Source organism: Salmo salar, chromosome ssa23, assembly GCF_905237065.1.
Source record: "Salmo salar chromosome ssa23, Ssal_v3.1, whole genome shotgun sequence".
In the NCBI taxonomy this organism is placed as follows: Eukaryota; Metazoa; Chordata; class Actinopteri; order Salmoniformes; family Salmonidae; genus Salmo; species Salmo salar.
In genome coordinates, this window is record NC_059464.1 from 23078196 (window position 1) to 23104146 (window position 25951).

The 25951-nt window shown below is 43.2% G+C and overlaps 4 protein-coding genes and 1 pseudogene across 7 annotated transcripts in view; 2 read left to right on the forward strand and 3 right to left on the reverse strand.

The window, feature by feature from the left end:
- The window catches only part of dnm3a (dynamin 3a), a 40311-nt gene extending 33150 nt beyond the window's left edge, over positions 1-7161 (reverse strand). Inside the window, 1 exon segment of the mRNA XM_045705906.1 lies at positions 7101-7161. Within this exon segment, the coding sequence (XP_045561862.1) occupies positions 7101-7161 (61 nt within the window).
- Positions 7162-8311: 1150 nt separating this feature from the next.
- eef1aknmt (eEF1A lysine and N-terminal methyltransferase) lies at positions 8312-12076 on the reverse strand. Of its 4 annotated transcripts, none has more exons than XM_045706308.1 (6): positions 11684-12076; positions 11288-11560; positions 9421-9593; positions 9107-9268; positions 8722-8890; positions 8312-8510 (listed from the first exon to the last, which is right to left on the reverse strand). In XM_045706308.1, the coding sequence occupies exons 1-3, from the start codon at positions 11888-11890 to the stop codon at positions 9534-9536; spliced, it is 540 nt and encodes a 179-aa protein (XP_045562264.1). In that variant the 5' UTR covers positions 11891-12076; the 3' UTR covers positions 8312-8510; positions 8722-8890; positions 9107-9268; positions 9421-9533. The 4 variants fall into 4 exon arrangements, with proteins under 4 accessions (XP_045562264.1, XP_045562265.1, XP_014024769.1 ...); XM_045706309.1 differs by having other exon boundaries at positions 8722-8893; XM_014169294.2 differs by having other exon boundaries at positions 9107-9345.
- A 147-nt stretch (positions 12077-12223) lies between these two features.
- Positions 12224-16563, forward strand: itpa (inosine triphosphatase (nucleoside triphosphate pyrophosphatase)). Its single transcript, NM_001141163.1, is given in 8 exon segments — positions 12224-12323; positions 13485-13542; positions 13646-13710; positions 13821-13894; positions 13996-14027; positions 14283-14395; positions 15588-15664; positions 15873-16563. Coding segments are annotated over 8 exon segments (621 nt in total). The 5' UTR covers positions 12224-12260; the 3' UTR covers positions 16012-16563.
- Positions 16564-18632: 2069 nt separating this feature from the next.
- Positions 18633-21200, reverse strand: LOC123729808 (myocilin-like; annotated as a pseudogene).
- Positions 21201-22620: 1420 nt separating this feature from the next.
- LOC123729809 (inosine triphosphate pyrophosphatase-like) lies at positions 22621-25799 on the forward strand (the record flags this gene model as incomplete). Its single annotated transcript, XM_045705907.1, has 7 exons — positions 22621-22777; positions 22881-22945; positions 23056-23129; positions 23232-23263; positions 23519-23631; positions 24824-24900; positions 25109-25799. Coding segments are annotated over 7 exons (657 nt in total), but the record flags the coding sequence as incomplete, so codon positions are not given.
- Between the last annotated feature and the right edge of the window lie 152 nt (positions 25800-25951).

The window sequence follows — 25951 nt, forward strand, 5'->3', positions numbered from 1 at the left end:
GCTTTCTTCACAGATAACAAACCCTGGAGCTGAGGGGAACAGACTGGTACTGTGTGTCTCCTATAGTTGTGTATATTTAACAGCATTCCAACATTGTCCCTGCACACAGACAGACTCTGCCCCCTGGTGGGGAGAGTCACACCTACACACAGCAGTGTATTGGGATGTACAGCTTCAAATACAATGCAGGGTCCAACGTGAACTTTTTCTTTTCACTGACCCGGTTGGCCAAAAATCTACTGTCCCAAACAGAATTTCTACTGGTGTAGTTTATAAATGCATTAGAATTATGCAGGGCCTATAGGTTAGCATGCTGTCTCTCTATATTCGTGAATTAATAGGCTACATTTGGTATTTAGTGCCTATTTAAAAGCTATGTAATATCTTTTAGGAATGTAAGTCATTACTATATTCTTTGTAATTGCATTGTATTAGGGTAATTACATTTGTTTTTGTTTTGAATTAAAAACGACATTGTTGACCTTTTTAAGAAGATATTTTACATCCCAAAATAGGACGTTGCCCCTTCAAGACAACTTCTTAAAATATCGATCTGTTAACAGTAGCCAAGACGAATGCTAGGTGTCTTTTTGTAGACTATCAACAGTAGCCTACTGCAAATTTGCTACTTTATTCACTATTGGAAGTTTAGTTTTGTAAAGCACTTTTCCTATAGTAAATTAGCTCTGAGAGTAGATTGATGACCGCTTCTTTTTACTAGTCTACTCTGGACCACCATGGGAATGCATCAACTGAACTCACTCATATACTGCTCAGTAAATTGTAAATAGTGACTCGTGGGAAGCGTGGTAGTGAATGAACGGCCCATCATATTGCTCAAATATGGCATGAGTTTTCCACATGTAACTCAACAATAAAAACTAATAAAATCACATTTAACATTTTATTTGTCACATGCGCCAAATACAACAGGTGTACACTTTACTGTGAAATGCATACTTACGAGCCCTTTCCCAACAATGCATAGTTAAAAAGTAAGAACAATTTGCAAAAATGAAATAAGGAAATAGTAACACAATAAAATAACAAGACAATATACACGGGAGGGGTACACGGCAGTTGAGTTTATTGAGTTAATATGTACATGTAGGTAAGGGTAAAAGTGACTATACAGTTATCATAGGTGGGGATTTTAATACTATTACAGAAGCAAAGGATAGGGAGGCAAGAACGGCTTTTAAATTAACTGCCGAAGGGAAAACATAGCAAAAAGTTAAAGAAGATTTCCAATTGAAAGATTCCTTCTGAGAACTCTTACCAAACCACTTTGGATACATGTGGGCCGACCAAAGCACTAAAAACAGATCATTTTGGATTCGAATAAGAAATAGAATTACAATTGAACAATCATTGTCTGGAAAGCAATGAACTTTGTAATGAACTGAAATAAGAAACGTTGTGAGAAGACTATGGGGACGTTATGGGGATTTTGCTGAACTTATTATGTCTAGGGGTCTTAGGCCGAGCTACATGGTCTGTAACCTGATTTGATGTGTGCATAAAATGTGAGAAATGTGCGTATGCGACCAGGTGTTGAATGTACATACCCAGGAGACAGCTACCTTACCTTAGATCCAGGGCTCCAACACTCGATTCAATTGGGAACGACGTTTACAGTGGAATTATAATGTACAGGAACCTCGCTATATCAGAATGTTAACGACTCATAAAAAGACTATGGGCAAACTACCTGTCAGAACAATTAAGAGACAAGGTGGTTAATCAAAGTGTGAAGGCTCCGGGTGAGAGCAGTCGTCCAATGGAGCGGTGATGTTAAAACAAAAAAATGCTAAATTCCATTATGTACTGATGATGAAACACTTATTGTTAGAATGTAGCAGAACGACGAAAATCTGGGAACTTATGCAAGATTTTGGACTCACCACTCAAGTCAAACCTAGTGCCATATTGTATGGGAAAATCTATGGAACATGTAAAGAAATCTATAAAGACCTTTTTCGCCTCATCACATGTATAGTGAATGCACAAATATGGAAAACCTGGTGCCGAATGACAATTGAAAATATCTCGATTCCCAGCTAAACTGTGTTTAGAACTTTTTGAGGATCTGTGGGCCCATGCCACATTTTTTCAGCCTCCTGAGGGGGAAGAGGTGTTGTCGTGCCTGCTTCACGACTGTGTTGGTGTATTTGGACCATGATACTGTAGGTCCTTAGTGATGTGGACACCGAGGAACTCTCGACTCGCTCCACTACATCCCTGTCGATGTGAATGGGGGCATGCTTGGGCCTCTGTTTCCTGTAGTCCACGATCAGCTTCTTTGTCTTGCTGACGTTGAGGGAGTGGTTGTTGTCCTGGCAATGTGACCTCCTGCCTATAGACTGTCTCATCGTTGTTGGTGATCAGGCCTACCACTGACGTGTCGTGAGCGGCCATGTAATCATGGGTGAACAGGGAGTGAAGGAGGAGACTAAGCACGCACCCCTGAGGCACCCCCGTGTTGAGGGTCAGCGTGGTGGATGTGTTGTTGCCTACCCTCACCACCTGGGGGCGCCCCGTCAGGACATCCAGGATCCAATGCAGGGGGAGGTGTTCTGTCCCAGGGTCTTGGAGGGCACTGTGGTGTTGAACGTTGAGCTGTAGTCAATGAACAGCATTCTAACATAGGTGTTCCTTTTGTCCAGGTGGGAATGGTTAATGTTGAGTGCAATAAAGATTGCGTTATCTGTGGATCTGTTCCTCTAATAGGCTCGTGTCACTAGGCAGCTCATTGCTGGGTTTCCCTTTGTAATCCATGATAGTTTGCAAGCCCTGCCACATCCGACAAGCGTCAGAGCCGGTGTAGTAGGATTCGATCTTAGTCCTGTATATGCCTGTTTGATAGTCCGTCGAAGGGTGTAGCGGGATTTATTGTAAGCGTCTGGATTATTGTCCCGCTACTTGAAAGCGGCAGCTCTACCCTTTAGCTCAGTGCAGATGTTGCTTGTAATCCCTGGCTTCTGGTTGGGATATGTACGTACGGTCACTGTGGGGACGATATCATCAATGCACTTATTAATGAAGCCGGTAAACTCCTCAATGCCATCAGATAATTCCCAGAACATATTCCAGTCACTGATAGCGAAAAACTAGTCCTGTAGCTCAGCATCCCCTTCATCAGACCACTTCTGTATTGAGCGCATCACTGGTACTTCCTGTTTGAGTTTTTGCTTATAAGTAGGAATCAGGAGGATAAAGTTATGGTCAGATATTTCCAAATGGAGGGCGAGAGAGAGCTTTGATGTGTCTCTGTGTGTGGAGTAAAGTTGATATAGAGTTTCTTCACCTCTATTTGTACAGGTGACATGCTGGTAGAAATGACGTAAGTCGGATTTCAGTTTTCCTGCATTAAAAATACCGGCCACTAGGAGTGCCACCTCTGGGTGAGCATTTTCTTGTTTGCTTACAGCCCTATACAGCTTGTTGAGCGCGCTCTTAGTGCCAGGATCGGTTTGTGGTGGTAAGTAGACAGCTACGAAAAATATAGATGAAAACTCTCTAGGTAAATAGCATGGTCTACACCTTACCATGAGGTATTCTAACTCAGGTGAGCAGAACCTCGAGACTTCCTTAATATTAGAGATTGCACACCAGCTGTTGTTAACAAAGAAATATAGTATATTACAGTTCTTCAGATCACGTGAATAGGAAAGTCTCAAACGGAGCTCGTCCAGTTTATTCTCCAGTGATTGCACGTTCGCCAATAGAATGGAGGGTAAAGGTGGTTAATCCACTCACCGATGTAGTCTTGTCAGGTATCTCACACATCAGCCTCTATAACGTTGCCTCTTCCTTCTTCGAGTGTCGGAGTTTGGGCCGGTTCCGGGATGAGAAGTATGTAAATTGAAGAAGAAAGCTCATTGAAGTAGAAATCCTCATCCAAATCGAACAATGCGGTGCTGTCGAACAAGGCCCATAAACTGGCCCATAAACTGTGTGCAGTGCAACCGATTTGTTTGTGGGGCTTGCTTACACAAATCCCAAAGCTGTGTGCTGACTGTGGACCCGAAGCATAAAGAGAAGACGAGATTGATTCATGTGTAAAGGCACGAGTATAAGGGCACAAAACAGTGTAAGATGCAATCAACAAATGTTGTTTTTTATATCTTGTCATGAATATATTTACATAAATATTTCTTTATGCAATTCATCCTTTACTATTGTTCATGCACTGGTGCTTTTGTTTAGGAATACTGCAAATCATTTCACCTGTCACCTGGCTGGTTATATTATTATTATATTTTTAGTTTCTACTTTGTCAACAGAAGCTGTAACTGGTCTTTATTATTTACTATAACTCTATTACTAATCGTATCTACAAGTAAAGTTGATCAAATGGATTGCACTGTTTTTATTGTAAGAGATACAACTAGGCTTTAGAACTATGTTTTTTATAGGACTTTGTAGAATTATACAAAACATATCCTTGACTCTATCGAAACAAATAACTTGTTTTTTTATTGATATATTTCCATAAATATTTCTTCATGCAATTAATCCCTTACTTTAGTTTATGAACTATTTATCAAGCATGTATTTATCAAGCATGTTTGTGCACCTTGCGGGTTGATATGCATCTGATGCATATGCTAAAGGTGACGCCCAGCAACATTCTCTAGCTGGTACTTATATGCTGAAAGGCCAGGCGGTTCTAGTGTTAAAAGACAAGAGCGGGTATAAACACAACATTGGAAGCTGAAACATGTTTAACAGCCCTGCTGAAGCAACTATACAATGCATCTATATCGCAATGTCAAAACGACCCCACACTCATTTTACATTACATTTACATTTCAGTCATTTAGCAGAGGCCCTGCAACCTTTCGGTTACTGGCCCAACGCTCTTAACCGCTAGTCTACCTGCCGCCCCCACTCAGGCTACAGTATAAACTCTACAAAGAAATAATGGGTGAAATCACTTATTTCTAGTCTTTTATTCCAAATTCAGGGTGCCACCATTTTCCTGTTGTCTTGCTTCAGAGTTTCTTTTATAGTATCCTACCATTTTTAATCCAGCTGTAATCCAACACGCCTGCAGGAAGCAGGGACTGACACTCAGGGCTGGAGAAACTGGGCTGGATTCAGGCATCAGTGATTGCATCCCAAATGGCACCCTATTCCCTATTTAGTACAATACTTTTGACCAGGGCTCCTGGTTTATAAGCAACCAAGTGCTGGTCACTGTCACACAGCCATCATCACTACTGTCACAAAGCCATTTCAGGTATCCATACTTCAGTCTCCCATACCAACCCTACAAGAGAGCGAGAGAAAGAGAGTGCGAGAAAGTGTGTCTCATTGTCTCCTCTCTCTCATATCTGCACATTTGCTCTGAAAACACTTGTTAAGCATCATGCCTATTGTCGCATAACTGAACTAATTATTGGTGGGTGACTGACTACTACTGAGAAAGCTCTGATTCACAAACACAGCTACATTGGCACAGGGTTTAGTAAACAATCCATGCCAGCCCTCACTGAATAGGAGAGGCTGTCTGTCTGCCATGTGCATTCATTTGGAGAGCTCAACTGTTGGGAGCCATGAATCATTCAATTCAATGCAAGGGGCTTTATTGGCAAGGGAAACATATGTTAACATTGCCAAAGCAAGTGAAGTAGATAATATACAAAGTGAAATAAACAATAAAAATGAACAGTAAACATTAAACTCACAAAAGTAAAAAAAAAAATAAAGACATTACAAATGTCGTATTATGTATATACACAGTGTTGTAACTATGTGCAAATGGTTAGAGTACAAAAGGGAAAATAAATACACATAAATATGGGTTGTATTTACATTGGTGTTTGTTCTTCACCGGTTGCCCTTTTCTTGTGGAAACAGGTCACAAATCTTGCTGCTGTGATGGCACACTGTGGTATTTCACCCAGTAGATATGGGAGTTTATCAAAATCGTGTTTGTTTTGAATTCTTTGTGGGTCTGTGTAATCTGAGGGAAATATGTATCTCTAATATGGTCATACATTTGGCAGGAGGTTAGGAAGTGTAGCTCAGTTTCCACCTCATTTTGTGGGCAGTGTGCACATAGGCTGTCTTTTCTTGAGAGCCAGGTCTGCCTACGGCGGCCTTTCTCAATAGCAAGGCTATGCTCACTGAGTCTGTACATAGTCAAAGCTTTCCTTAAGTTTGGGTCAGTCACAGTGGTCAGGTATTCTGCCACTGTGTACTCTCTGTTTAGGGCCAAATAGCATTCTAGTTTTCTGTTTTTTTGTTAATTCTTTCCAATGTGTCAAGTAATTATCTTTTTGTTTTCTCATGATTTGGTTGGGTCTAATTGTGTTGCTGTCCTGAGGCTCTGTGGGGTCTGTTTGTGTTTGTGATCAGAGCTCCAGGACCAGCTTGCTTAGGGGACTCTTCTCCAGCTTCATCTCTCTGTAGGTGATGGCTTTGTTATGGAAGGTTTGGGAATCGCTTCCTTTTAGGTGGTTGTAGAATTTAACGTCTCTTTTCTGGATTTTGATAATTAGCGGGTATCGGCCTAATTCTGCTCTGCATGCATTATTTGGTGTTTTACGTTGTACATGGAGGATATTTTTGCAGAATTCTGCATGCAGAGTCTCAATTTGGTGTTTGTCCCATTTTGTGAATTCTTGGTTGGTGAGCGAACCCCAGACCTCACAGCAATAAAGGGCAATGGGTTCTATAACTGATTCAAGTATTTTTAGTCAGATCCTAATTGGTATGTCGAATTGCCTTGTCTCTCAGATCGTTCACAGCTTTGTGGAAGTTAGGCCAAGGTATGTATAGTTTGTTGTGTGCTCTAGGGCAATGGTGTCTAGATGGAACTTGTATTATTGGTCCTGGCGACTGGACCTTTTTAGGAACACCATTATTATGGTCTTACTGAGATTTACTGTCAGGGCCCAGGTCTGGCAGAATCTGTGCAGAAGATCTAGGTGCTGCTGTAGGCCCTCCTGAATCTCTGCCAAACTCAAAACAGACAGCATCTGAGTAACCGATTATTGAATAACATTATGGATGGTTTATCTGATGTGTTGTTGATCATTATATCAGACTACTATACCTGCCAACAAAGTTCTCCAAGAATGAGCTCTTGCCTGCGCTCTGGCTGCCAACTACAGCTATATGTGGCAGGTCCAGGTTGCAGCTCTGGTCCATGGTGCTGAAACCTGTTGACCAAGAGGATGAGCTCCTCCATCCCCTGGTTGCCCATGGTGACGGAGCTGTCCATCCAACTTTCAACCACCTGCACACACAACACCATCCAAACACTATGGTTCAGTAAAACTGAGAAAATATGAAGACAGTCAAAGAGAACAATTTTAATGTTATTGGGATAGTTTCAAGATTGATAGCTAACGTTAGCCGACAACAAAAAGTGAAAGGAGCTTAGCTAAATGTAACAGCTACTTCAAGTGCTGAGTGATGTTTATTAACGTTAGCCACCTGCCCGGTCCGCATGCCACTAAAACACAAATATAACGTTTGTATATCTATCAATTATTTATATTTTTATTTGTTTTGCTAGTTGTCATTTTTGCATTGTCTTGCTGATTACTTAACCAACTGTCAAGTAGTGACTCCAGTCCAATTAGTTGGCAACTAACACTGGTCCAGTCACCGCGTGCCCAAGCCTGACCCAAACGTCCGTCCAGCAAGCTACACCGTGTTTATTTATAGCCTATTGTTTCGAAAAGTCCCTAAAAGTCAAAGAGAGAATCGTGAAGTTAACATTTCCTCCGGTGGACTTTAGTTCTGGTTCGACTCGGTTCTAAGGAACAATTCGAAAACAGTTCGATTCATCTGACAGGCAGCTAACATTAACGGGTCGTCAGTCATAAACCCCGCCCATTTCTACAATTTATCTTCATAAAATCTGATTTTAAACCTAATCTTAACCACACTACTAACCGTATGCCTAACCCTAACCTTAAATGAAGGTTAAATGTTTTTCATACGTTTTTACGATACAGACATTTTAGCTAATTATAATATTGGTTTGGCTTGACAGACAGAAAATATTCCCGCCTCAAGTCCAGGGTTATAAATCACACCCTTCAATGCACCCAACACGCAGAGATACTGTGAACATGCTGCAAGATTCATCTACTGTAAATAACACTGCTGCACTCTTCAGCAGTGAGAGAGAGAGAGTGTGTGAGGGACTGCAGTCTAAAATCAGAAGGTGAGGCATCTGTGCAACATATAAGATAGTTAAAGTCTGATAGAAAATTAAATATTTTCAAACGCAACTGTAACCATGAGAAAATCACTGCAGGGTTCATCATCAATAAACACCAGAGAGAAGTTTGAGAATAAAACATTCTTTACTTGATTTTATTTTGTATACAGTAAAGTATGAGATCATGATACTTGTTCACAAGGTCTTCCCCTCTTCTCCTCCTTCTCATCCTCCTCTCCTCATGCAACCTTCAGGTCCAGCACCGCAGGGTCCAGCTCCAGCCCTCCTCCACCCAGCCCCACCAGGAGCACTGACACTAGGACATCTAGAGAGGGAAGGTGGGACAGACAGAGGTGGTGGTTCGAGGAGACATGACAGACAGAATATATTTTGCTGATTCATCAGACCTGAAGTGTCAAGTGACAAATTCCTGCAGGCAAATAAAAGTACATTTGAGAAAAAGTGTCAAACACAGACCGGTGTTTGACAGGTGTGTGTGGATAGGCACGAAGCGATTGACTTGTAGACACACCTACCTTTGTTGTGGTTGGAGCCCACCCCTAGCATGGCAAGGCCAGCCACCATGACCCTGTGGTGGGCACAACAGACCAAACCCTTATCCCCCGCCAGGGTGCCACCTGGTGTCTGAGAGGGCACGGGGGGAGGGGCAGAGGGCTTTCCTTCTGCTCATCTTCTGAGAGGAGGCTGCTGGTCGATGTAAAAAGACTATTAGCCAATGAACTCAGGCATTAAGTAATCAAAACACAGTGTGTGTGTGAGAGTGTGAGAGTGTGAGAGTGTGAGAGTGTGAGAGAGTGAGTGAGTGAGTGAGTGAGTGAGTGAGTGAGTGAGTGAGTGAGTGAGTGAGTGAGTGAGTGAGTGAGTGAGTGAGTGAGTGAGTGAGAGAGAGAGAGACAGTACCTGTGGTTGTGGGGTCAGTGAGGCAGCTCTCTGACTGGACCAGTCCATCATTAAACAGGAACACTAGTCTGCAGTAGAGATGACCGTCCTCTCCTCTCAGATCCTCTACAGAGTACTGACCACTCAGAACACTGTTACCACGACTCACTACCTCCCTCCAACCTGGCTCACCTCCCACCGACAGGAACGGAACATATACAGGGAGAGAGACGGGGCCAGGGATGGAGAAAGGGGGAAAACTGTTGAAGGGATAAGGGGGAGAAAATAGAGAAATAAATAAAGATAAAAAAATGGAATAATAACAAATTCCCTACCTGCTGATTGGCTGGCATCCCAGTGGGGGGCGAGTTCCATCCCCATGGGAGAGAGCTCTGACTGGCTGTCATGGCGATGCATCTGTCCAGTCACCTGAAGTTAGCACTAGCTGCTAGTTGGCCACGACCCTCAGCTGAGCCATAAAGCCAATCACACTCTCTGCCCTGAGGCACTGTGGGGATTGACACAGGAAGAACAAGGTTTACTGTGAATCCCAAACAACCCCCTCGCCCCTACCAACTCGTTCGGTGGGCCCTCCATTGTCAGGTGTTGCTGACGAAACTCCAAAATGACTTACAGAGAGTGGCAAGGAGATCAATAAACCCTTCAACTTCGGGACACAGTCGTGACATGAATGAGGCAATTATGTTCCGCATTGAAATAATAAAACGAGCATTAAATTCAAATGAACACATTCCCCATGTTGTTTAATAAGATATAAACCCCAGTAACCGTTAAACATTTAATTTGGGAGGGATTTCATTTGTTACGTGTCAAACCTCAAAATCAAACAAACAAATGCACTTTTTATATAGTTAGGCACGCGTCTATTCTTTTGTATTAAATTGCGCAAACTCCAAACATATCGTGGTACGTGTCGGGATAGCACGTGGAAGTGGCTATCAGAGGGTCAAATTAGCCCCTACACCATTGTTCCTTTTCACTCCCTCAGTTTTGGGACACGTGCATGGCCGAGGCGCGCGTCAATGCGCAAATGGGGGCAAGTGGGCGATTTGGGATTCAGATTTAGACTGTAGCCAGGAGCAGACAAATAGTAATATCCATATATTTAGAGATTTTCCCACTGGTGTGACATGTATGATAAGTCCAATGTCTCTCCTATGAAAATGGCAAAGTGATTGGCACGGGCATCTTGGCTCTAGCGGGCAGTCCTGTATGGTAAGGGTGTAGCGGGGGTCACCCGGTGGGGGCATGGCAGAGGGTCAACAAGGGGGTAGAGGTGGAGTCTGTGCCCATATTGAGCCTCTGTCTCAGCATGGCGTACGCCTGGCACTCTCTCACCGCAGACAGGTCTGCCACCGCAGGAAGCCTTACGGGGAGCCATCCTCCCCTTGGCACATCTCCGGGATGGACATAGGTTCTACGGATCATCCAGACAACGGAGCCTCAGAGTCCAACCACATACAGTTACATTTCAATCATTTTGAAAACGCTCTTCAACTTTAAAGCTTGAAATAATAAAGTGTTGTCCCCACTCCTGTTTTGCTAAAAAGCTAAGGGATAAGTACCTACTCTCAAATTCATAGACAGAGCTATGGATGCAAGGACTGACCATCCATGGTATAAAATGATTGGAGCTTTAAAGTGACTGTCCAGTGTTTCCAGATTTCTATGAAATATGACCTATAATTACAATACGAGTTAAATAGTTTTCCTTCCAACTTTTTTATTTATTAAGTATGTTAAAAAGCAGCTTTTCTGTGTTGGAATGGTATGGGTGTATACCGGTTTAAAAAAAATATTAACGCAAGTAGACCGCTGATTGGCCAGCTCATCCTCCTAAACAGTATGACATCATACTCTATGAGGAAATATCAAGCAATTTTGAAACAGTCTGTTTGATATACAAGTTTAAGGTGGGGATATTTAACTGTTTTTTTTCCTACAATGTATAATTTGACCACAAATATGAGTATAGGACAAGTCAACAACATTATTTGGGTATGCGTTAACAGAATATTAACCTTTTAAAGTGTGATTTTCACTGGACAGTTACTATCAGACACATTTTACTAACAGACAACACTCCTGGAGTGCAACTCTATGTGCAGGGCTGCTGGCTTTGGTTAAAGCCCTGTTATAATCCCTGTCTAACAACTCCACATCCTCACACCCCCAACCCACCTCAGCCAGCATCCTCCCAGCTAGAACCCCCTCCTCCTGGGAGGCCACGGCGTCCAGTGTCCCCTTGTCCAGTGTAACTTGGTAGCTTCCGTCCTCATAGGGTGTCTGTGTGGCATCCACCTTCTGGAAGGTCAGGTCTTGGTGAAGCTTGGCATTCTTCTGGTTCATGTGATTCACCACCGTCTCACTGATGTCAATGTTGGTCAGATGTCTGTAGCTGACGTCATACAGCTGCTCACTCAGCTCAGAGTTACCACAACCCCCCACCAAGATCTGGGAGACAAGACAAGTGACAGACAAATAGAAGACATGTCCTGTACATGGATTTCAGGTTCAGGAAGTAAAAGTGGTGCCACAGATGGTTAGGGTGCCTTTGATGTAAGCCTAGGTTCTCACCTTATCCCGAGGTTTGATGTATTTCAGCAGCATGCCACAGAGTTTGTTGTAGTCTCCATACCAGTCAAAAGCCTTCTCTCCTCTCTTCTTGAAGAAGTGTTCCCAGTACTCAGTGGAGCTGAACTCCTCGGTAGTGCGAGTTAGAAGACTCATCTTCATTATGTAGCAAGGTGTATCCTGGTCTCTATAGGCTACTTCAACAAACATGTATGGTAACTTCCAAATAGCTTTAAACAAGTTAGCTAAGATTCAGTCACTTGCAGGATATCATAACTGTTAACTTACTAACTTACAGTCCATGGATAGCAATTGTTGTATCGTCATTTTGTCCAAAATATGCCGTTCTTTTAGCTTACCGTCTTCCCGACATGGTTTGTTCACCCGGACATTATTTCTAGCTGTACACAACAACATTCCGATTGGATAGCCCTGAATAGGCGGAGTTCCTAGCCTTACCCTGATTTGCTAGGATTCTTGGCAGTGGCCTGTCATTGGCTGATGCAGTGCCGGATGTCTTTGCGGTGCGGCGTGTTCTGGTCCGTTCGTGATTATCTTCCAGACATCAAGAGGCTTCAGCATGGCTATTCCAGCGGGGAGATCCGTTGTCTTCGTGACTGGAAACGCAAAGAAACTAGAAGAGGTGGGGAATGCTTCAGATCAATTGTTATTCTTTGTAGAAATGGCCCGGAATGAACATTGAAACGTTCCAAAGTGAGCTGTTTATTAGAGGCTCCAGCCGACTCCTGACAGAATGCCATGTCTGACAGGGGTAAATGTGGTGGTGGCCAAGTTTTAGATTACACCTGCTGAGATCAAATGTTTTGATGTATAATTCATCTCATTTTAGAGGCTACGTCAATGGGCTGTACACATTAACTGTATAACATGAACTGGGTTATTGGCGTCCTGCCTGTTTAACAGTAAAGCACCATACCAGCAGGTGGCATCCAAGTCTTACACCAGGGATGGGCAACTTTGATGGGGGTGGGTGCCACAAAAAATCAGAACTCCTCATTTGATTTAACTAGAAAAGTCAGTTAAGAACATATTCTTATTTTACAATGACGGCCTACCCCGGCCAAACCCTCCCCTAACCCGGAGGGCGCTGGGCCAATTGTGCGCCGCCCTATGGGACTCCCGATCACGGCCGGTTGTGATACAGCCTGGGATCGAACCAGTAGGGGCTGCAGTGGATTGCGGGTCTGCATACCCACATCCATGCCCTAGCCTTATGGGGGCCCTACGCAAAATGTTGTTGGGGCACACATCCCCAACTTGCGAGCAAAACATTTACATTTCCTGCAATTGTACTCATTTCGTCATTGGGCGAAGAGAAAAATATGCAGTTTTACAGCTAATTTCTTGCAATTGTACACATTTTGCTATAGGGTGGATATAAATGTTTGCCGTTTTTAATATGATATCTGAGTGAAAGTGACTAACAATATCAATGAGTCTGTAATTCGACCATGATTACTTCAAGTTTAAATAGCTGGACGCGAGACTAACTTACCAATCTAAAAAATGTTCACAGACATGGGCTAATTGAGTGACAGACATAAGAGAAAAACTGCTGATACACAATCCATGTTTTTATTGCAGCTTGTGTATTCTACTATGCTAACTCTAAACAGTAAGTTGAGACCCCAGCTGGGTTCATAAAAAAGAATCATCATCATTTTGAGGGGGTTGGGTGGAATTGATCTGCGGGGGCGGCGCGCCGCCAGCCTTACACATAACACTGCAGACCAACTCACAAGTTCATGCCATCATAAAAGACTGCTGTCCTTTGTCTAACCAGGTGATTCAGATCTTGGGGGACAAGTTTCCCTACAAACTAGTGTCCAAGAAGATTGACTGTGAGTTAACTTTCTCAGTGGAATGACGAGATAGATGTATACCTAATCCATACATCTCTGTTATGTCTTCATGTGGGACTAAATTACTGTCCATCTTTCTCAGTGCCTGAATACCAGGGGGAACCAGACGAGATCTCTATACAGAAGTGTAAGGAAGCAGCAAAACAGGTGTGTCGTTGTGGACTGTTCTTTTCTGTGTACTGTTGTAATGAGGTCTGGATAAGAGATACGTGTAGAAATGCTCATGTGACCTGGTTTGTCCGTGTCTATTATCTCAGGTTGATGGGCCAGTCATAGTGGAGGACACATGTCTTTGTTTCAGAGCAATGGGAGGTCTACCAGGACCCTACATGTGAGTAGGCCTCTATAACCTCTCTGTAGAGCCTGTGGTCAGATTCTCTAATATGACAATTCATTTATTGAAAATTGATCTTTTTTTTTGTGTGTGTGTAGAAAATGGTTCCTGGATAAACTTAGGCCTGAAGGTAAATCATGATTCATCTGTGAATGAATGAGTACAGTTACTTAAATGTAATGTTTTAGTGTGCAGTGGAGGCTTCTGAGGGGAGGACGGCTCATAATAATGGCTGGAACGGAGCTAATGGAATGGCATCAAACCATGTGTTTGATGTATTTGATACCATTCCGCTCCAGCTATTACCACGAGCCAGTCTTCCCCAATTAAGGTGCCACCAATCTCCTGGGTTTGAGTTTGTGTAACCATCCCTCCCTCTATCCAGGTCTGTATAAGATGTTGGCTGGGTTTGAAGATAAGTCAGCCTGGGCTCTGTGTACCTTTGCCTTCTGTCCAGGGAAAGAGGAGCCAGTACAACTCTTCAGAGGGATAACTGAGGTCAGAATATAGTTTCAAATGGAAAGTTTTTATGTAATGTGCACAGGTACAGTAAAATGCCTTTCTTGCAAGCTCCAAACCCAACAATGCAGTAATCAATATCCATGTAGCACAAGAAATAACAAAAAAGATGTACACTGCCCTACAAAGTCAAAACGCAGTAACTACGTCATTTATTTTACTGCAAAATCTGATTTCAAAGTATTTTTCTGTCTAGACAGACAGCCATTTATGATACTCCACGGTGTATTCTGATCAACTGGCTTGTTCTTGTGTCAGGAAAACTAAATACCACATTAATCCCATAATATACCTTGCCATTACAACAGATGAAAGATTTTTGACCAAATTTCAGCAGTCTTATTTTTAATTTGTATTTTATTTCACCTTTATTTAACCTGGTAGGCTAGTTGAGAACAAGTTCTCATTTACAACTGCAACCTGGCCAAGATAAAGCAAAGCAGTTCGACACAAACAACAACACAGTTACACATGGAATAAACAAACATACAGTCAATAATACAGTAGAAAACGTCTATATACAGTGTGTGCAAATGAGGTAGGATAAGGGAGGTAAGGCAATAAAGGCCATGGTGGCAAAGTAATTACAATATAGCAATTAAACACTGGAATGGTAGATGTGCAGAAGATGAATGTGCAAGTAGAGATACTGGGGTGCAAAGGAGCAAGATAAATAAATAAATACAGTATGGGGATGAGGTAGTTGGATGGGCTATGGCTAGACGCTGTTCAGGAGCCTGTTGGTGTCAGACTATTATGCTCCGGTACCGCTTGCCATGCGGAAGCAAAGAGAACAATCTATGGCTTGGATGGCTGGAGTCTTAAACAATTTTCCAGGCCTTCCTTTCTCACTGCCTGATGGCAGGTCCTGGATGGCAAGGAACTCGGCCCCAGTGATGTACTGGGCTGTCCGCAACACCCATTGTGGCGCCAAGCAATCGAGGGTGGTGCAGTGATGCAGCCAGTCAAGATGTTCTCAATGGTGCAGCGTGCTCACCCCCCTGTTTCCTGTAGTCCACGATTAGCTCCTTGGTCGTAATTCTTCGTACTGGTCCCCATGGGAATCGAACCCACAACCCTGGCGTTGCAAGCACCATGCTTTACAACTGAGCCACACTAACTCTGCATGCTTGCTTTGATAAACATGTATTTTTTTCCCCTAATTGTTTAGGGGCACATTGTAGAGCCTAGAGGCCCCAGAGACTTTGGATGGGACCCCTGTTTCCAGCCAGACGGATTTGACAAAACGTAAGCAGGACTTTTATTTTACTGGCAGGAGTCTGTGTTTTTCCGTATCACACTTCATTACTCCTTTATTACTCTCCTACTATACCACTGGGGGGCAGTAGATGACTATTTTATTTATTGACAACATCAGTATGAAGAAAACGAATGAAAGTGATTATTGCCAGCTCATTGATTGTTGCGTCTCTCATTCTCTTTCTGGTCCCTGTAGTTATGCTGAGCTACCTAAGGAGGTGAAGAACACAATATCCCATCGGTACCGAGCCCTGGCAGCCATGTCCGAACACTTCTCCTCTCAGGCCAACGACAATGGCATGCCAGACACCAAGAAGAAGAAACAGAACGACTAACCACTGATCTAGGGTCAGACCACCCTACCCCCATTCTTAACCTTTTCCATCAGGAGGATACAAAACGTATCTGACTCTGCATCTGTGGTTAGGGGCAACTTCTACCTAGTCTGACCAATCGCTCAACAAACAGTCAGGACTCAGCTAACCAATCAGACAGGGACAAACTTGTGCAGATTAGACAGTTCCACACTGGTCAGCAAGTTCTAACCTCATCTGCCAATGGTTTAGACCACACTCTGTCCTCCATAATTTGTCTTAAATAAATTGTTTTTGTACCTTATCAAAAAATAAGGATTTGGTTTATTCTCTGTTCAGAGTCAAGTCGCTTGTATCGAACACTGAATCTGCTTTTCTCAAACTGAAAGAGCTCATCAAATCTGGATTATGTGGGTTTTATGCACCAAAATGTGGTTCTAGTTCAAGACTTTCTGCTTTCTAAAGTGCAGTCCCCAAGCCAAGACTACAGTATTTGTGATTTGTGAGAGGCAGGCTCTGTGAGTGTGTGGAGTGTCCCAAGAGGAGTGTATAATAAACCACAAATATTCTGTCTTTCTGAGTTTGATCTCTTTAAAGTAGTAACTCAATGTTTTCTCTCCTGTTTGTCACATTTCCACTCCCCTTTTCTTAGTCTTTTGCCCTTATCACATCCCCCCCCTCTCCAACAAAGGTCTCAGGAGTGGAAGTGTGGACAAACAATCATGAATGCAGCTGATGGCAAAAACAACTTAACTAACAAGTCAACCTACATCTCCACTAAAATCAGTCAACATTGACCTGTGAAGGAATGTTCTTAAAATGGGCCTCTATGGTCCAAGGCCTTAGCTCTGTCTTCACATAAAGTACATGAAAGACCTGAATGGATGGAGGGCTAGTTGGTGACTGATATGGAAGGAATTCCATTTCTTCCCCTTATGAGGGTATGAGACTGAGTGATCATCATCCTCCTAGCATATTTATATATATATATATATATACATACAGTACCAGTCAAAAGTTTGGACACACTTACTTATTCAAGGGTTTTTCTTTATTTTTACTATTTTCTACATGACAGAATAATAGTGAAGACATCAAAACTATTAAATAACACATGGAAACATGTAGTAACCAAAAAGTATTAAACAAATCAAAATATATTTTAGATTCTTCAAAGTTGCCACCCTTTGCCTTGATGACAGCTTTGCACACTCTTGGCATTCTCAACCAGCTTCATGAGGAATGCATTTCCAACAGTCTTGACGGAGTTTCCACATATGCTGAGCACTTGTTGGCTGCTTTTCCTTCATTCTGCAGTCTAACTCATCCCAAACCATCTCAATTGGGTTGAGGTCAGTTGATTGTGGAGGCCAGGTCATCTGATGCAGCCCTCCATCACTCTCCTTCTTGGTCAAATAGCCCTTACACAGCCTGGAGGTGTGTTTTGGGTCATTATCCTGTTGAAAAACAAATGATAGTCCCACTAAGCGCAAACCAGATGAGATGGTGTATTGCTGCAGAATGCTGTGGTAGCCATGCTGGTTAAGTGTGCAGACAGTGTCAGTGTCACCAGCAAATCACCACCAAATCACACCTCCTCCTCCATGCATCACGTGGGAACCAAACATGCGGAGATAATCCGTTCACCTACTCTGCGTCTCACTAAAACACAGCGGTTGGAACCAAAAACCTCACATTTGGACTCATCAGACCAAAGGACAGATTTCCACCAATGTCCATTGCTCGTGTTTCTTGGCCCAAACAAGTCTCTTCTTCTTATTGGTGTCCTTTAGTATTGGTTTCTATGCAGCAATTTGACCATGAAGGCCTGATTCACGCAGATGTTGAGATGTGTTTGTTACTTGAACTCTGTGAAGCATTTATTTGGGCTGCAATCTGAGGTGCAGTTAACTCTATCCTCTAACTTATCCTCTGCAGCAGAGATAACTCTGGGTCCTCCTTTCCTGTGGCAGTCCTCATGAGAGCCAGTTTCATCATAGCGCTTTATGGTTTTTGCGACTGCACTTAAAGAAACTTTCAAAGTTCTTGAAATGTTCCAGATTAACAGACCTTGACTGACCCCTGCCTTAAAGTAATGATGGACTGTCGTTTCTCTTTGCTTATTTGAGCTGTTCTTGCCATAATATGGATGTGGTCTTTTACCAAATAAGGTTATCTTCTGTATACCACCCCTACCTTGTCACAACTCAACTGATTGGCTCCAGAGCATTAAGAAGGAAAGAAATTCCACAAATTAACTTTTAGCAAGGCACACCTGTTTATTGAAATGGATTCCAGGTGACTACCTCATGAAGCTGGTTGAGAGAATGCCAAGCGTGTGCAAAGCTGTCATCAAGGCAAAGGGTGGCTACTTTGAAGAATCTCAAATATAAAATACATTTGATTTGTTTAAAACTTTTTTGGTTACTACATGATTCCATGTGTTATTTCATAGTTTTGAGGTCTTCACTATTATTCTACAATGTAGAAAATTGTAAAAATAAAGAAAAACCCTTGAATGAGTAGGTGTCCAAACTTTTGACTGGTACTATATATATATATGCCATTTAGCAGACACTTTTATCAGTCATGTGTGCCTACTAGAAGTCATTGATTTTTACACAAAAATAAACAAGTCATTGTTATTTAGAATGGATAACTTTTATTTGACCTTTGTATGAATTTGTACATAATGTAATAGTGGTGTACAATGCACAGGTCAGAAGGAGTTTTATACACAATACAGTTTGTATGATGACCAATGGTACAGTATGCAAGAAGTACACTTCATTATTTATTCTTTGCCCCCTCACCTCCCTTTCGACACTATACATCAAAACACAATAAAAGCCAATCTCTGACAACCAAACAGTAGAAAAATAATTCCTCTATAAACATGTTTGTGGACTGTGCCACAGCAAAAGCCTTCCCACATTCCCACAAACAAGATACCTGCAGGGGGTTTTATTCATAACACAATTTGCTTGAAAAAGCCTAATCTCAATCACTGCTGTGGCCAGTTTTGGTAACTACTAAACCTTCACATTGATGAAGGTGGTAAATAATAGCATTCTAACCACTGACTACCACACTAACTGCTCTAAAGACAAGATAAAGTCTTTTTGAAAGGTTTTTGTTGTGAGTTTCTCTACTGGTGACCCAGCCTGACGTCGTAGGAGACAATGTGGAAGTTGTCCCAGGCGTGCAGCTTCCTTTGGGCAGGGTTATAATCCACCATGCTGTTGTAGCGGTACTTATTCCTGAAGGGTAGCGCCACCTGCTTCCCCTGGCCAGTAGCTGTGTCGAACATAAAGTTGATGGTGGTGTTGGGAGCAGTGTAGCTGGCAACCGTGTAGAGACGGCCACAGATGACGAAAGCGTTAGCCACGCTGTTCTTCCTGATGCTGGTCTCCCAGCTCCTCTTCACCGCCAGGTTGTGTGGGTCCAGCTGGGACACCACGATGGCTCCTTTAGCCTTGTTGGTGCTGTAGACGGCCCACAGGCCCTGCTCGTCCACCCCCAGATCCACATCGGTGTAGCCGCCCCAGGAGTAGGGGAACTGGCCGTGGAAGCCGGCGTGGGGCAGGTCTCGGCGGGCGGCGATGCTCTCAGATGCCAGGTCGTACCTCAGCAGGGGTGCGGCTGCGGCGGCGCTGGTAGTACAGAGAGCCGCGGTACAGAGTCGCTCCTGTACTCTCCACTGGCTCCGGCAACAGCAACACCTTGAAATAAATAATGATAATACAGTCTGGTCAATGGTCACACTTTACATTATACATCAATATGTTATCATCCCTTAATGGTTAAGGTGGGGTTGGTTAGGGGGTAAGGTAACTTGATCTTAGATCAATGGTTAAGGTTAGCCTCTAGGTCTATCCCATGCCAGTCAGTCCAGTCACCCACCTTTGAGGGGTAGCCTTTAGAGAGCTGGTCCATGTCCTCGTAACCAAACAGCTGTCTGACCTCTGACCCCACTGTATCGATGCGCCACACCATCTTCCCTCCGTAGGGGCGCCACAGCCTCCGGATCCTGCATCCATACCCCATATTTACCAGCTATACTATCAGCCTTACGATGGGACACTGGCTCTCCTATTGATATCAACTCCCCACAGCCTGGGAGAGAGGAGGGGGGGAGAGAGAGAGCAGTTAGAGAGATGAAAAGAGAGATGGGTAGATGGGGGGGGCAGTTATAGGGACAGGTCATTAGATGTCAGGGGTGACAATGCTATTTTTTACTATTGAGATGCACCCTGGAAGAGAGAGAGACAGAGGAGAGAGGTGTGTGTAGAGATAATCTGTGGTAAATCCTGTTTTTGGATAGGGGTATGGAGGGAAGAGGTAACGGCTGCTGAAAGATCTGAGAGATGATCATTTCTCATAACGGAGACAGATAGCAGGTCGACAACGGTTTGGCATCTCTGCTAATTAACAAGCCCTATGAGTGTGTGTGTGGCACCGGGTTAGTAGAAGAGCAGCTGAGCTGAGAGTCATCAGATACAGGAAGGAATCCTCCACCACTTCAAGCCTCTCACTGAGAAAATGATCAGGCTGCTGTATATTTACCTCTTCCTAAAATACCTTTAGGATATTCAAGACAGAGTGCTGTGTGTGTAAGGGCGGGGGCGTTATATAATTATATACAGGCACGGTCATCAACGATATGAATAACTCCAGCACAAACATGAATCTCAACATGTGTATTTTGTCGACGTTTCAGTTTTTCTAGATGTGACAGAAACTGCAAGGGAAATGTGCCGAGGTAAACGCGTATGGTGGAGATAATCCTATCATAGCTGTGCCCCTCAGTGTGTTCAGTAGAGCTTCAGTGGATCTCTCCCTGTCAGGCTCTTAACATATAGAAACACATGCAGTCCCTCATGTTCTGGTGTTGGTATTTGCCCTGGTATTGCCCTGGCATTTAGTGTTATTCTTGCCTGTGTATTAATAGCAATATTTGTTTTGGGGCTGTCAGCAGGGGGGAAGTGTTGTGTGTGCAGGGTCAGCTGTGCAGGGGTGGAGAAGGGGTAAATGGGTAATAGTATTGGGACTGTTGGAACCGCATCGGGTTAATGACCAATTTGATATATCCAGGTGTGTGTCTCACCTGTGCTGTCCTCAGTACTAGGAGCAGGAATCTCAGTCACCTCAGCCTTCAACTCCTGGAACCCTGCATTGCCACCATTCCGCCATGCTGGGTCTGGAGGAGGGAGGGAGGGAGGGAGGGAGGGAGACAGACAGACAGACAGACAGACAGACAGACAGACAGACAGACAGACAGACAGACAGACAGACAGAGACGTCAGAAAACAACCGGTGGTACAACGTTGAGAAGCTCTGATTGAGACACAGGCTTTGGGGTGTCGAGTTCTGCCTCCGCCACATGCATTGCATAATTATGAGAGAGAGCTACAGAGTGGGAACTGTGCAGGCTTTAGTTCTAGCCCCGCACTAACATACATCACCTCCACAATGTAGAGCTTTGTGAGTAGATGTGTTTTACTCATGTTTATTAAAGACTATGATTAGAAAGATAGGCAAATGCACATTTTGTGGTTTTCATTCGTTTTTCATCATTACATCTCAAACAACCAGCCTAGTTTGTTCATTGCTCATGAAAAAAGTATACTCATTGCAAGTGATTGTAGCAAAACAATACAGTCACGATTATTAAAGGAACTGTGCAACTGTAACTGTGGGTGTGCAAATGAGCTGCACCTAATAGTTTGCACATGCTAATTCTGTTTTGATTATGTGACCATGCTATATATCCCCGGAATGGGCACATAACGCCAACGGAATGGGCTCGGGCGCATCTGATCGCGCACTAAACGGTTGAATGCAAATATCTGCTGATAAACGATTCTCCAATAAAAATAAGGATTTTTTTGTTGTTGCCTGAGTAAGCCCTGGCCTTTAGAAAAGGAGGACCTACTGAACAACCAGGTGCCCCTGTACCGACCCTCTACAACCTGCTCATCCCTGAGAGCTACCATGGCACAGCGAGTGGAGAGCTATTCCTCCAGCATGACAGCGGACCAGGAAAAGACAGGTTTCTCATCTTCACAACGACACCTAACTTGGATTTCCTGTGCCAGTCCGTGTCCTGGTGTGTACTGCCCTACAAAGGCAAAGTGCAGTAACTACTGTACGTAAAAAAAAGTTACTGCAAAATATCTAGACTGACACCAATTTCTGGTACTTCATGATATATCCTAATCGACTGGCTTGTTCTTGTGTCCGAAAAATAAATACCACATTAATCACATTATAATATGACATTTTTTTTAACCAGATTTGTAGTTACTGCTATAGGGTGGATATAAATGTTTGCCGTTTTTAATATGATATCTGAGTGAAAGTGACTAACAATATCAATGAGTCTGTAATTCGACCATGATTACTTCAAGTTTAAATAGCTGGACGCGAGACTAACTTACCAATCTAAAAAATGTTCACAGACATGGGCTAATTGAGTGACAGACATAAGAGAAAAACTGCTGATACACAATCCATGTTTTTATTGCAGCTTGTGTATTCTACTATGCTAACTCTAAACAGTAAGTTGAGACCCCAGCTGGGTTCATAAAAAAGAATCATCATCATTTTGAGGGGGTTGGGTGGAATTGATCTGCGGGGGGCGGCGCGCCGCCAGCCTTACACATAACACTGCAGACCAACTCACAAGTTCATGCCATCATAAAAGACTGCTGTCCTTTGTCTAACCAGGTGATTCAGATCTTGGGGGACAAGTTTCCCTACAAACTAGTGTCCAAGAAGATTGACTGTGAGTTAACTTTCTCAGTGGAATGACGAGATAGATGTATACCTAATCCATACATCTCTGTTATGTCTTCATGTGGGACTAAATTACTGTCCATCTTTCTCAGTGCCTGAATACCAGGGGGAACCAGACGAGATCTCTATACAGAAGTGTAAGGAAGCAGCAAAACAGGTGTGTCGTTGTGGACTGTTCTTTTCTGTGTACTGTTGTAATGAGGTCTGGATAAGAGATACGTGTAGAAATGCTCATGTGACCTGGTTTGTCCGTGTCTATTATCTCAGGTTGATGGGCCAGTCATAGTGGAGGACACATGTCTTTGTTTCAGAGCAATGGGAGGTCTACCAGGACCCTACATGTGAGTAGGCCTCTATAACCTCTCTGTAGAGCCTGTGGTCAGATTCTCTAATATGACAATTCATTTATTGAAAATTGATCTTTTTTTTTTGTGTGTGTGTAGAAAATGGTTCCTGGATAAACTTAGGCCTGAAGGTAAATCATGATTCATCTGTGAATGAATGAGTACAGTTACTTAAATGTAATGTTTTAGTGTGCAGTGGAGGCTTCTGAGGGGAGGACGGCTCATAATAATGGCTGGAACGGAGCTAATGGAATGGCATCAAACCATGTGTTTGATGTATTTGATACCATTCCGCTCCAGCTATTACCACGAGCCAGTCTTCCCCAATTAAGGTGCCACCAATCTCCTGGGTTTGAGTTTGTGTAACCATCCCTCCCTCTATCCAGGTCTGTATAAGATGTTGGCTGGGTTTGAAGATAAGTCAGCCTGGGCTCTGTGTACCTTTGCCTTCTGTCCAGGGAAAGAGGAGCCAGTACAACTCTTCAGAGGGATAACTGAGGTCAGAATATAGTTTCAAATGGAAAGTTTTTATGTAATGTGCACAGGTACAGTAAAATGCCTTTCTTGCAAGCTCCAAACCCAACAATGCAGTAATCAATATCCATGTAGCACAAGAAATAACAAAAAAGATGTACACTGCCCTACAAAGTCAAAACGCAGTAACTACGTCATTTATTTTACTGCAAAATCTGATTTCAAAGTATTTTTCTGTCTAGACAGACAGCCATTTATGATACTCCATGGTGTATTCTGATCAACTGGCTTGTTCTTGTGTCAGGAAAACTAAATACCACATTAATCCCATAATATACCTTGCCATTACAACAGATGAAAGATTTTTGACCAAATTTCAGCAGTCTTATTTTTAATTTGTATTTTATTTCACCTTTATTTAACCTGGTAGGCTAGTTGAGAACAAGTTCTCATTTACAACTGCAACCTGGCCAAGATAAAGCAAAGCAGTTCGACACAAACAACAACACAGTTACACATGGAATAAACAAACATACAGTCAATAATACAGTAGAAAACGTCTATATACAGTGTGTGCAAATGAGGTAGGATAAGGGAGGTAAGGCAATAAAGGCCATGGTGGCAAAGTAATTACAATATAGCAATTAAACACTGGAATGGTAGATGTGCAGAAGATGAATGTGCAAGTAGAGATACTGGGGTGCAAAGGAGCAAGATAAATAAATAAATACAGTATGGGGATGAGGTAGTTGGATGGGCTATGGCTAGACGCTGTTCAGGAGCCTGTTGGTGTCAGACTATTATGCTCCGGTACCGCTTGCCATGCGGAAGCAAAGAGAACAATCTATGGCTTGGATGGCTGGAGTCTTAAACAATTTTCCAGGCCTTCCTTTCTCACTGCCTGATGGCAGGTCCTGGATGGCAAGGAACTCGGCCCCAGTGATGTACTGGGCTGTCCGCAACACCCATTGTGGCGCCAAGCAATCGAGGGTGGTGCAGTGATGCAGCCAGTCAAGATGTTCTCAATGGTGCAGCGTGCTCACCCCCCTGTTTCCTGTAGTCCACGATTAGCTCCTTGGTCGTAATTCTTCGTACTGGTCCCCATGGGAATCGAACCCACAACCCTGGCGTTGCAAGCACCATGCTTTACAACTGAGCCACACTAACTCTGCATGCTTGCTTTGATAAACATGTATTTTTTTCCCCTAATTGTTTAGGGGCACATTGTAGAGCCTAGAGGCCCCAGAGACTTTGGATGGGACCCCTGTTTCCAGCCAGACGGATTTGACAAAACGTAAGCAGGACTTTTATTTTACTGGCAGGAGTCTGTGTTTTTCCGTATCACACTTTATTACTCCTTTATTACTCTCCTACTATACCACTGGGGGGCAGTAGATGACTATTTTATTTATTGACAACATCAGTATGAAGAAAACGAATGAAAGTGATTATTGCCAGCTCATTGATTGTTGCGTCTCTCATTCTCTTTCTGGTCCCTGTAGTTATGCTGAGCTACCTAAGGAGGTGAAGAACACAATATCCCATCGGTACCGAGCCCTGGCAGCCATGTCCGAACACTTCTCCTCTCAGGCCAACGACAATGGCATGCCAGACACCAAGAAGAAGAAACAGAACGACTAACCACTGATCTAGGGTCAGACCACCCTACCCCCATTCTTAACCTTTTCCATCAGGAGGATACAAAACGTATCTGACTCTGCATCTGTGGTTAGGGGCAACTTCTACCTAGTCTGACCAATCGCTCAACAAACAGTCAGGACTCAGCTAACCAATCAGACAGGGACAAACTTGTGCAGATTAGACAGTTCCACACTGGTCAGCAAGTTCTAACCTCATCTGCCAATGGTTTAGACCACACTCTGTCCTCCATAATTTGTCTTAAATAAATTGTTTTTGTACCTTATCAAAAAATAAGGATTTGGTTTATTCTCTGTTCAGAGTCAAGTCGCTTGTATCGAACACTGAATCTGCTTTTCTCAAACTGAAAGAGCTCATCAAATCTGGATTATGTGGGTTTTATGCACCAAAATGTGGTTCTAGTTCAAGACTTTCTGCTTTCTAAAGTGCAGTCCCCAAGCCAAGACTACAGTATTTGTGATTTGTGAGAGGCAGGCTCTGTGAGTGTGTGGAGTGTCCCAAGAGGAGTGTATAATAAACCACAAATATTCTGTCTTTCTGAGTTTGATCTCTTTAAAGTAGTAACTCAATGTTTTCTCTCCTGTTTGTCACATTTCCACTCCCCTTTTCTTAGTCTTTTGCCCTTATCACATCCCCCCCCTCTCCAACAAAGGTCTCAGGAGTGGAAGTGTGGACAAACAATCATG